Below are 12,110 nucleotides of genomic sequence, written 5' to 3'. Positions count from 1 at the left end.
AACACAAAAAACACAAGCTTAACACACTGACAATAACAAAAGCACAGACACAAAATAAATATAAACACACACAATGGCAAACAGTACATACCGAGTCTGATTGTATGTCCATGAGTGACACTAGGCCATACGTGCACTGACTGATTGGAAATAGTGAAGTTGTGGGGTGTTGCTGAGAGGAGGTGCTGATCAGCCTCACTGCAATCTGGTGGACCTTGTCTGGATTCTATGTAGCTCCTCCCTGATGGGACCTGGACAAACAGTCTGTGAGCAGGGTGTGTGATGTTACTGGCCCTTTTCTGGCACCTCTATGTATCGATTTGGGTTCTGCCAATCACAGTCCCAAGAATGAGGTCATGTAATCATTGACATCCTTCACACTTAACCCACGACCTCCAACCTCAGTGCAAAGAAACATAGAAATCCTACAGCACAATACAGGCCCTTCAGCCCACAAAGTTGTGCCGAACATGTCCCCACCTTAGACATTACTAGGCTTACCTTTTGCCCTCTATTTTACTAAGCTCCATCTAAAAGCCTCTTAAAAGACCCTATCACATCCACCATCGTTTCCAGCAGCCCATTCCATGCACCCACCACTCTCTGAGTAAAAAACTTACCCTGACATCTCCTCTGTACCTACCCCCCAGCACCTTAAACCTGTGTCTTTTTGTGGCAACCATTTCAGCCCTGGGAAAAAGCCTCTGACTATCCACACAATCAATGCCTCTCATCATCTTATACACCTCTGTCAGGTCACCTCTCATCCTCCATCGCTCCAAGGAGAAAAGGCCGAGTTCACTCAATCTATTCTCATAAAGCATGCTCCCCAATCCAGGCGACTGATGCACCATCAATAACTCACACTGAGACGTAGGCAAGATATCGGCTTTTATTGACTGGAAGAAGGAACCAGGAGTGAGTGTCTATCATACAAGGTCCTGGAGACTGAGGCCGATCTTCAGGCCGCAGGTCTCCTTTATACAGGGGCCTGTGGGAGGAGCCACAGGAGCAGTCAGCAGGGGCGTGTCCCGACAGGCACATAGTTCACCACATTCACCCCCCCTTCGTTTGAAAAAGTCCTCATGTAGCGAAGGTTCTTACAAGTCAAGCCGATCAGGCGGTCGAATCTGTCGCTGCGATCTACGTAGCACCGGCTGTGACCGCATAGGTGCCGGCAACATTGGCGATTGCACAGGGGACGGGGGTTGCGCGTGTTCTTGCCCACTAGGCGCCGGTGATCCCTCATGCATGTGCGAGGCGCCTGGTATAAATGCGTACGAAACGCCCGGTATACAAGTGTCGTGAGGAGTCTGTGTAGGGCCTGGTGAGTACGGTGTCACCTCTGGTGCAGGGTTCACAGTTACCGGAGAGCCTTCAGGGTAGTGGTCTGCTGCACCTGCGGGTGCCAGGTCGCGGATGGAGACCGTGTCCTCCCGCCCATCAGGCAAGACCACGTAAGCATACTGGGGGTTCGCATGGAGAAGGTGAACCCTCTCCACCAGCGGGAAGTATTTATTGCTCCTCACATGTTTCCGGAGCAGCACTGGCCCCGGGGACGTCAGCCAAACTGGTAGGGTGGTCCCAGTGACAGACTTCCTGGGAAAAGAGAATAGGCGTTCATGAGGGGTGGCATTGGTGGACGTACATAACAGAGAGCGGATAGAGTGCAGTGCCTCAGGGAGGACCTCCTGCCATCGAGAGACCGGCAACCCTTTGGACTTAAGGGCTAAAAGTGTGGCCTTCCACACTGTGGCATTCTCCCACTCTACCTGGCCATTACCCCGGGGATTATAACTCGTGGTCCGACTGGTAGCAATGCCCCTAGCTAGCAAGTACTGGCGCAGCTCCTCACTCATAAAGGAGGACCCTCTATCACTGTGGATATAGCAGGGATACCCGAACAGAGTGAAGAGCTGGCGCAGGGCTTTTATGACGGACGTGGCAGTGGTGTCGGGGCAGGGGATGGCAAAGGGGAACCGTGAGAACTCGTCAATAACACTGAGAAAATAGACATTGCGGTCAGTGGAGGGAAGGGGGCCCTTAAAGTCAACACACAGGCGTTCAAAAGGGCGGGTGGCCTTGACAAGTTGTGCCGTGTCAGGACAGTAGAAGTGCGGTTTGCACTCGGCACAAATTTGGCAGTCCCTGGTCATCGTCCTGATGTCCTCCAGGGAGTACGGCAGGTTCCGAGCTTTCACAAAATGGTAAAATCGGGTGACCCCCGGATGGCAAAGTTGTGCATGAAGGGCGTACAGCTGGTCGAGCTGTGTGCTAGCACATGTTCCCCGGGATAGGGCATCAGGGGGCTCATTGAGTCTGCCAGGCCGGTACAGGATATCATAGGTGTAGGTGGAGAGTTCTATCCTCCACCGCAAAATCTTATCATTTTTGATCTTGCCCCGCTGTTGGTTGCTGAACAGGAACGCAACCGAGCGCTGGTCGGTCAGCACAGTGAATCTTTTGCCAGCAAGATAGTGCCTCCAGTGCCTAACAGCCTCCACTATGGCCTGGGCTTCTTTCTCCACCGCGGAGTGCCGAATTTCAGAGCCTTGGAGGGTGCGAGAAAAGAATGCTACTGGTCTGCCTTCCTGATTAAGGGTAGCAGCCAGAGCGAAATCGGAGGCATCACACTCCACTTGGAAGGGAGCGGTCTCGTCCACTGCATGCATCGTAGCTTTGGCAATGTCCGCTTTAATGCAGTTGAAGGCCGCGCAGGCCTCAGCAGAGAGGGGAAACGAGGTAGACTTGACCAGGGGGCGAGCCTTGTCTGCGTAATGGGGGACCCATTGGGCGTAATAGGAAAAAAACCCCAGGCACCGTCTGAGGGCCTTGAGAGTGGTGGGAAGAGGGAGCTCTAACAGGGGGCGCATACGTTCGGGATCAGGCCCAATAACCCCGTTTTCCACGACATACCCAAGTATAGCAAGGCGGGTGGTACCAAAAACACACTTGTCCCTGTTATAAGTAAGGTTCAGAGCTGCGGCCACTTGGAGAAACCGTTGGAGGTTGGCGTCGTGATCTGGCCTGTCATGACCACAGATGGTGATGTTATCCAGATAGGGAAATGTGGCCTGCAGTTGGTACTGGTCCACCATCCGGTCCATTTCCCTCTGGAAGACAGAGACACCATTCGTGACACCGAAAGGGACGCGCAGGAAGTGATAGAGCCGGCCGCCCGCCTCGAAGGCGGTGTAGGGGCGGTCCTCTGGGCAGATGGGGAGCTGGTGATAAGCGGATTTCAGATCTATTGTCGAGTACACCTTATACTGAGCAATCTGGTTGACCATATCCGCGATGCGGGGTAGGGGGTATGCGTCAAGCTGCGTAAACCTATTGATGGTTTGACTATAGTCCACCACCATCCTATTTTTCTGCCCAGTCCGAACAACAACCACCTGGGCCCTCCAAGGGCTTGTGCTCGGCTCAATGATCCCCTCCCTGAGCAGCCGCTGAACCTCCGACTGAATGAAGGCCCGGTCCCCCGCGCTGTACCTCCTGCTTTTGGTTGCCACAGGTTTACAGTCGGGGGTCAGGTTGGCGAACAGCGGTGGGGGAGGGATCTTGAGAGTGGAGAGGCTGCAAGTGTCGGTAGCGCAGCTGTTGGCCTGGTTCTGGATGGGATGTGTGTGTCCGTGTGTGTGTGTGGTCAGTAGCGGGGTATGTGAAGAAGTCCCACAAAACTGAGGATTCTTGACAGTGAGTGGTGGGAGGGGCCCGTCGTATACCATAGTCACACTTTCGAGATGGCTCTGGAAGTCCAGCCCCAATAGCACAGGTGCACACAGATTAGGCATGACCAGCAGTTCAAAGTCCCGATATACTGTGCCTTGCACCACCAAAGTCGCTACACAACCCGCCCGGATGTCTGCGGACTGCGACCCAGAGGCCAAATGGAACCTCCGACTGACCGGCCGCGTTGCAAGTCCGCAGCGTTGCACTGTGTCCGGGTGAATAAAACTCCCAGTGCTGCCCGTGTCAAACAGGCATCCAGTCCAATGCCCCTCCACCTGGATGTCCATCATGGATCTTGCAAGCTGGTGTGGGGCGCTTTGGTCGAGAGTCACAGTGGCCAGAGTTGGATCGCCGTCGGGGTACCCGGTCAGCATCGGAGGGTCGGGGGCGGGGCATGCTGACGCCGACAAAGATGGCCGCTCACATCCGGGGTACCCGGTCAGCATCCGAGGATCGGGGGCGGGGCGTGCTGACGTCGACAAAGATGGCCGCCCACATCCCGGCATGCAAGATGGCGGCCCCCACGTTTCACCCGCAGCGCTGCACTCCGCTCGAGGTTGAGACTTACAGACCTTGGCGAAGTGGCCCCGCTTTCCGCAGCTGGAGCAGGTCGCTTCTCGCGCTGGACAGCGTCGTCGAGGATGTTTCTTTTGGCCACAGAAATAACAAAGCACGAGTTTCTTACGGGCCACAGCCGTGGTCTGGGTCGGGGAGCTCGTGGAATGGCGACTGGCGGCGGCGTTGGCGAATTCGCTCCCGGGAGCCGGCGGTGGCGGGGTCTGAGGCGTCCACGAAACCGGCGGGGAATCGCGCGACTGGACAGCGTCGGCGTTATGCCGCGCAGCTTCTAGAGCGTTGGCCATCTCTATCGCCGAGCTTAAGGTAAGATCCAAGTTCTCCAGCAGCCGCTGGCGCATGTACACTGACCTCAGTCCCGTCACAAAGGCGTCTCGCACCAGCAGCTCCGCATGCTGTTCTGCCGTGAGCGTCTTGCAGTCACAAGCTCGGACGAGTGTCTGTAGTGCTCGGAGAAACTCAGCGCATGATTCGCCAGGCCGCTGTTGCCGGGTAGCTAAGCGATGTCTTGCGTAGACGGTGTTCACCGGCCGCAGGTACTGTCGTTTGAGGGCGTCCAGTGCCCCTTCGTAGGTCGGCAGGTCCCGGATAAAGGAGTAAACTTTGGAGGAGACCCTCGAGAGTAGGATTCTGTGCATAACGGCGGGTTCAGTCGCACGAAGCTCCGCCAAGTACGATTGGAAGCATGCAAGCCAGTGTTCAAAAGCGAGAGCTGCGTCAGGGTCTTGAGGGTCCAAATCCAACCGGTCCGGACGCAAAACGGGTTCCATGTTTTAAAACTTCCAGTCAATAAAATTGATGCACCATCAATAACTCACTCTGAGACGTAGGCGAGATATCGGCTTTTATTGACTGGAAGAAGGAACCAGGAGTGAGTGTCTATCATACAAGGTCCTGGAGACTGAGGCCGGGCTCAGGCCTCAATCGCCTTTATACAGGGGGCTGTGGGAGGAGCCACAGGAGCAGTCAGCAGGGCCGTGTCCCGACAGGCACATAGTTCATCTTGTACTCCTCTGTCAGGTCACCTCTCATCCTCCATCACTTCAAGGAGAAAAGGCCGAGTTCACTCAACCTATTCTCATAAGGCGTGCTCCCCAATCCAGGCAACATCCTTGTAAATCTCCTCTGCACCCTTTCTATGGCTTCCACATCCTTCCTGTAGTGAGGTGACCAGAACGGAGCACAGTACTCCAAGTGGGGTCTGACCAAGGTTCTATATAGCTGCAACATTACCTCTCAGCTCCTAAATTCAATTCCACGATTGATAAAGGCCAATACACCGTACGCCTTCTTAACCACAGAGTCAACCTGTGCAGCTTCTTTGAGCGTCCTATGGACTCAAACCCCAAGATCCCTCTGATCCTCCACACTGCCAAGAGTCTTACCATTAATACTATATTCTGCCATCATATTTGACCTACCAAAATGAACCACCTCACATTTATCTGGGTTGAACTCCATCTGCCACTTCTCAGCCCAGTTTTGCATCCTATCAATGTCCCGCTGTAACCTCTGACAGCCCTCCACACTATCCACAACACTCCCGACATTTGTGTCATTAGCAAAATTACTAACTCATCACTCCACTTCCTCTTCCAGGTCATTCATAAAATCAGAAAGAGTAAAGGTCCCAGAACAGATCCCTGAGGCACACCACTGGTCACCAACCTTCATGCAGAATATAACCCGTCTACAACCACTCTTTGCATTCTGTGGGCAAGCCAGTTCTGGATCCACAAAGCAATGTCCTCTTGGATCCCATGCCTCCTTAGATTCTCAATAAGCCTTGCATGGGGTACCTTATAAAAAGCCTTGCTTAAATCCATATACACTACATCTACTGCTCTTCCTTCATCAATGTGTTTAGACATGTCCTCAAAAAATGCAATCAGGCTCGGAAGGCATGACCTGCCCTTGACAAAGCCACACTGATTATTTCTAATCATATTATACCTTTCCAAATGTTCATAAATCCTGCCTCTCAGGATCTTCTCCATCAACTTACCATCACCGAAGTAAGACTCACTGGTCTATAATTTCCTGGGCTATCTCTACTCCCTTTCTTGAATAAAGGAACAACATTTGCAACCCTCCAATCCTCTGGAACCTCTCCCATCCCCATTGATGATGCCAAGATCATCACCAGAGGCTCAGCAATCTCTTCCCTCACCTCCCACAGTAGCCTCGGGTACATCTCATCCGGGCCCGATGACTTATCCAACTTGATGCTTTCCAAAAGCTCCAGCACATCCTCTTTCTTAATATCTACATACTCAAGCTTTTCAGTCCGCTGCAAGTCATCACAACAATCACCAAGATCCTTTTCCATAGTGAATATTGAAGTATTCATTAAGTACCTCTGCTGTTTCCTCCAGTTCCATACACACTTTCCCGCTGTCACACTTGATAGGTCCTATTCTTTCACATCTTATCCTCTTGCTATTCACATACTTGTAGAATACCTTGGTGTTTTCCTTAATTCTGCCCACCAAGGCCTTCTCATGGCCCCTTCTGGCTCTCCTAATTTCCTTCTTAAGCTCCTCCTTAGTAGGCTTATAATCTTCAGATCTCTAACTTTACCTAGCTCTCTGAACCTTTTGTAAGCTTTTCTTTTCTTCTTGACTAGATTTATTACAGCCTTTGTACACCACAGTTCCTGTGCCCTACCATAACTTCCCTATCTCATTGGAACGTACCTATACAGAACTCCACACAAATATCCACTGAATATTTGCCACATTTCTTCTGTACTTTTCCCTGAGACCATTTTTCCAATTTAAGCCTCCAATTTTCTGCCTGATAGCCTCATAATTCCCCTTTCTCCAATTAAACATTTCCCTAATTTGTCTGTGCCTATCTCTCTCCAATGCTATTGTAAAGGAGATAGAATTATGATCATTATCTCCAAAATGCTCTCCCACTAAGAGATCTGAGACCTGACCAGGTTCATTTCCCAATACCAAATCAAGTACAGCCTTTCCTCTTGTAGGCTTATCTACATACTGTGTCAAGAAACCTTCCTGAACACATCTAACAAGCCCCACCCCATCTAAACCCCTTGTTCTAGGGAGATGTTAATCAATATTTGGGAAATTAAAATCTCCCATCACGACTACTCTGTTATTATTACACCTTTCCTGGATCAGTTTCCCTATCTGTTCCTCAATATCCCTGTTACTATTGGGCGGCCTATAAAAAAGACCCAGTAAAGTTACTGACCCCTTCCTGTTCCTCATCTCCACCAACAGAGACTCTGTAGACAATCCCTCCATGACGTCCAGCTTTTCTGCGTGACACTATCTCTGATCAACAGTGCCATGCCCCCACCTCTTTTGCCCCCCTCCCTGCCCTTTCTGAAACATCTAAAACCCGGAACTTGAAGTAACCAATCCTGTCCCTGAGCCATCCGAGTCTCTGTAATGGCCACCACATCATATCTCCAAGTACTGATTCGCAATCTAAGCTCATCTGCTTTGTTCACAACACTCCTTGCATTAAAATAGACACATCTCAAACCTTCGTCAATAGACAATAGACAATAGACAGTAGGTGCAGGAGTAGGCCATTCGGCCCTTCTAGCCAGCACCGCCATTCTGAGATCATGGCTGATCATACACAATCAGTACCCCATTCCTGCCCTTTCCCCATATCCCTTGATCCCTATAAGAGCTCTATCTAACAGATCTATCTATCTATCTCTATCATCCCTTCTCTATCTCCTGCCTATCCTCCCTCACACACTGTCTCCAAGCTTTCTCTATTTGTGAACCAACCTCCTCTTCCCCAGTTTGGTTCCCACCCCCCAACAATTCTAGTTTAAACTCTCCCCACTAACCTTAACAAACCTCCACGCCAGGGTACTAGTCCCCCTGGGATTCAAGTGCAACCCGTCCTTTTTGTACAGGTCACACCTGCCCCAAAAGAGGTCCCAATGATCCAGGAATCTGAATCCCTGCCCTCTGCTCCAATCCCTCAGCCAGGCATTTATCCTCCACCTCATTCTATTCCTATTCTCACTGCCGCGTGGCACAGGCAGTAATCCCGAGATTACTACCTTTGTGGTTCTGCTTCTCAACTTCCTTCCTAACTCCCTATAGTCTTTTCTCAGGACCTCTTCCCTTTTCCTACCTATGTCATTGGTACCAATATGTACCACGACCTCTGGCTGTTCTCCCTCCCACTGCAGGATATCTTGGACGCAATCAGAAACATCCCGGATCCTGGCACCTGGGAGGCAAACTACCATCCGAGTTTCTTTCGCCTGTCTGACCCCCAAGTATAGAGTCTCCTATCACTAATGCCTTCCTCTTCCTTTCCCTACCCTTCTGAGCCACAGGGCCGGAATCTGTGCCAGAGGCACGGCCACTGTCACTTCCCCCAGGCGGGCCGATCCCCCCAACAGTACTCAAACAGGAGTACTTACTGTCAAGGGGTACAGCCACAGGGGTACTCTCTAGTCCCTGACTCTTCCCCTTCCCCCTCCTGACTGTGACCCACTTGTCTGTCTCCCGTAGTCCCGGTGTGACCACCTGCCTGTAACTCCTCTCTATCACCTCCTCTCTCTCCCTGACCAGGCGAAGGTCATCGAGCTGCAGCTCCAGTTCCCTAACTCGGTCCCTCAGGAGCTGCAGCTTGGTGCACCGGGTGCAGATATGGCTGTCCAGGAGGCTGAGAGACTCCAGGACCCCCCCACGTCTGACACCGAGCACAGAAAACCAGCCTCACACACATACTTCCTACCTCGCCTCATCCTGTTATTGCCTCAGCCCGTTGAGCCAAAGCCCTACCACTCTGCTCCCTCTCACTCCTCTGCCCGCTGGATATGGCTGTCTTATTTTTAAACTGTTTGCGCTCTACTGGCTGATGTCACGTGCCTGCGCAGTCTCGCCTCTCTTTAACCCGAGTTGTAAAAACCTCTCTTTGCTCCGAAAAATCAGTAGTTCACTCGCAGCCTTCTTGCTCCTTGCATAAAAGACACTTGCAGGGTAAGGTGGACACGGATAGGAAAGAAGAGAACATCTGCAGACGCTGGAAATCCCAGCAGCACCCACGCAATGCTGGAGGAACTCAGCAGGCCAGGCAGCATCTATGAAAAGAGAGTACAGTAGACATTTCGGGCCAAGACCCTTTGGCAAAACTGGAAAAAAAGGCTGAGGTGTAGATTGAAAAGGTGGGGGGAGGTTAGGGAGAACCACAAGATGATAGGTGAAACCGGGAGGGCGAGGGGTGAAGTACAGAGCTGGTAAGTTGATTGGTGAGAGAGATACGGAGCAGTCTGATAGGAGAAGGGGCAGTCTGATAGGAGAAGGGGCAGTCTGATAGGAGAGGAGAGAAGGTCATGGAAGAAAGAAAAGGGCGGGGGAGGAGCATCAGAGGGAGGCGATGAGCAGATTTTGTTGTCTTTTATACACTGGTTGAATGCCCAAGTAAATATGGTCTTTCTTTGATTCTGTTATGTTATTATTCTGTAGATTTGTTGAGTATGTCAGCAGGAGAATCTCAGGGTTGTAAATGGTGACATACAGGTACTTTGTTAATAAATTTACCTTGAACTTTATATGTTGTTAATGTAGCTGCCTCTACCACTTTTCTGGCTGGTCGGACCATGTGCTCACCACCCTCTGTGCAAGACAGGGGCTGGTACCGCAGTACAATCCAGAAGAGCTCTGCTTCGTTTGGGAAATTGGTTCATGGTTGTCATACTGTTCAGACAGATTGTGACGAGGGCACGGTAACAGAATGCAGAATAAAGTATCATGGTGGCAGTGGAAGAGCAGTGCAGGCAGACAATGAGGTGCGAGCTTAGACTCCACCACCCTCTGTGGCAACAAATCTCTGGCTAATGAAGTTGTTCCTCATCTTTCTTCTGAAGGAATGTCCCTCTGTTCTGAGGCTGCCCTCTGGTCCTAGACTCCCCAACCACAGAAAACATCCTCCCCATGTCCAACACATTCAGGTATTTCAGAATCCGGTACCTTTCAAGCAGGATTCCCTCCAGCTTCACCCTTCTGAACTTCAGTGAGTACAGGCCCACAGCCATTAAACGTACCTCACACGTTAACCCTTTCAATCCCAGGGTAATTTCTGTGCACCTCCTTTGGAACCCTCCCGGAGCCAGCACATCCTTCCCTACATACGGAGCTAAAAGATGCTCAGGATATTGCCAGTGTGGTCTGTGCTGCCGAGTGGGGTGGGAGTGGAGTGCGTTGATTGTGGAAACAGGTAGGGAGGGATGGGGACCTCACTGTCCTCTGCTTACCGTAGGTGTCTGCGGCCTGTACTTACCCCCCGCTACTCAATGATCCAAAACTGCCCAGCGATGTCAAGCAGAGAGCTCGAAGCATCCTGGCCAACTGCGCTTACAACAGCATCGGTGGGTATCGGGAAGGGCTGCAATGGTGGGGGAGGGAGAGGGGGGAAGGAGGAGGTGGAGGGTGGGGGGAATAGAGATGGCAGGGAACAGAGGCAGGGAGAGAGAGGGGGGATGGGAGGAGTGCTGAGGGCAGGAACAGGAGCAGGTGGAAAGCATGGGGAAGGAGAGGGACCAAAGAGGGGTGACGAGGGGCGGGGGGGCATGATGAGGGTGGGGGTAGGTAGGGAGGGTAAGGAGAGGGGCAGCATAGGGAGTAGGGAGATGGAATGGGGGGTAGTGGGAGGGAAGGATGTAGAACAGGGTTATTGGCTGGGTGGCAATGAAGCTGTGTGCTGGGTAGAGGGGGCACAAATGAATGGCTTGGGATGGAGGAGATGATGAGCAGGGCAGGCCAGGGTGATGGAAGAGACATTGGTTGACAGGAGAGTCTGGGTGAACTACCAAAAGACCATCAGATTTAGGAGCTACATTAGGTCACTGAGTCTGCTTGGCCATTTCATCACGGCTGATCCATTTTTCCCTCTCAGCCCCAATCTCCTGCCTTCTCCCCGTATCCCTTCATGCCCTGACCAATCAAGAATCTATAAACGTCTGCCTTAAATACACATAAAGTCTTGGCCTCCACAACTGCCTGTGGCAAAGAATTCCACAGATTCACCACCCTCCTCCTCATTTCTGTTCTAAAAGGAAGCCCCTCTATTCTGAGGCTGTGGCCTATGGTCTTAGACTCTCTCACTGAAGGAAGCATCTTCTCCACATCCGCTTTATCAAGGACTTTCACCATTTGATAGATTTCAAGAGGTCACTCCTTATTATTCCAGTGAATACAGGCCAAGAACTTCAAACGCTCTCCATAAGATTCAATGTCCATTTAGGAATCGGATGGCAGAGGGGAAGAAGCTGTTCCTGAATCGCTGAGTGTGTGCCTTCAGGCTCCTGTACCTCCTACCTGATGGTAACAGTGAGAAAAGGGCATGCCCTGGGTGCTGGAGGTCCTTAATAATGGACGCTGCCTTTCTGAGACACTGCTCCCCAAAGATGTTCTGGGTAATTTGTAGGCTAGATGGAGCTGACTAGATTTACAACCTACTGCAGCTTCTTTCGGACGTGGGCAGTAGCACCCCCTCTCCCCGCCATACCAGACAGTGATGCAGCCTGTCAGAGTGCTCTCCACGGTACATCTATAGAAGTTTTTGAGTGCATTTGTTGACATGCCAAATCTCTTCAAACTCCTAATGAAGTATAGCCACTGTCTTGCCTTCTTTATATCTACATCGATATGTTGGGACCAGGTTAGATCCTCAGAGATCTTGACACCCAGGAACTTGAAGCTGCTCACTCCCTCCACTTCTGATCCCTCTATGAGGATTGGTATGTGTTCCTTCATCTTACCCTTCCTGAAGTCCACAATCAGCTCAAAAGAGCA

At 51.4% G+C, this 12,110-nt stretch overlaps 1 protein-coding gene across 5 annotated transcripts in view; it reads left to right on the top strand.

The window, feature by feature from the left end:
• LOC132395250 (alanine aminotransferase 2-like) overlaps positions 1-12,110 on the top strand; it is a 115,887-nt gene that overhangs the window by 35,476 nt on the left and 68,301 nt on the right. For all 5 annotated transcript variants that reach the window (XM_059971571.1, XM_059971574.1, XM_059971570.1 and 2 more), the window contains one exon: positions 10,576-10,684. In XM_059971571.1, the coding sequence (XP_059827554.1) occupies positions 10,576-10,684 (109 nt within the window). The remainder of the gene's footprint in view (positions 1-10,575; positions 10,685-12,110) is intronic.

Source organism: Hypanus sabinus, chromosome 6 (genome assembly GCF_030144855.1).
Source record: "Hypanus sabinus isolate sHypSab1 chromosome 6, sHypSab1.hap1, whole genome shotgun sequence".
Lineage (NCBI taxonomy): Eukaryota > Metazoa > Chordata > Chondrichthyes > Myliobatiformes > Dasyatidae > Hypanus > Hypanus sabinus.
The sequence above is the reverse complement of the archived record's forward strand: the minus strand, read 5'-3'. Positions and strand labels throughout refer to the sequence as shown.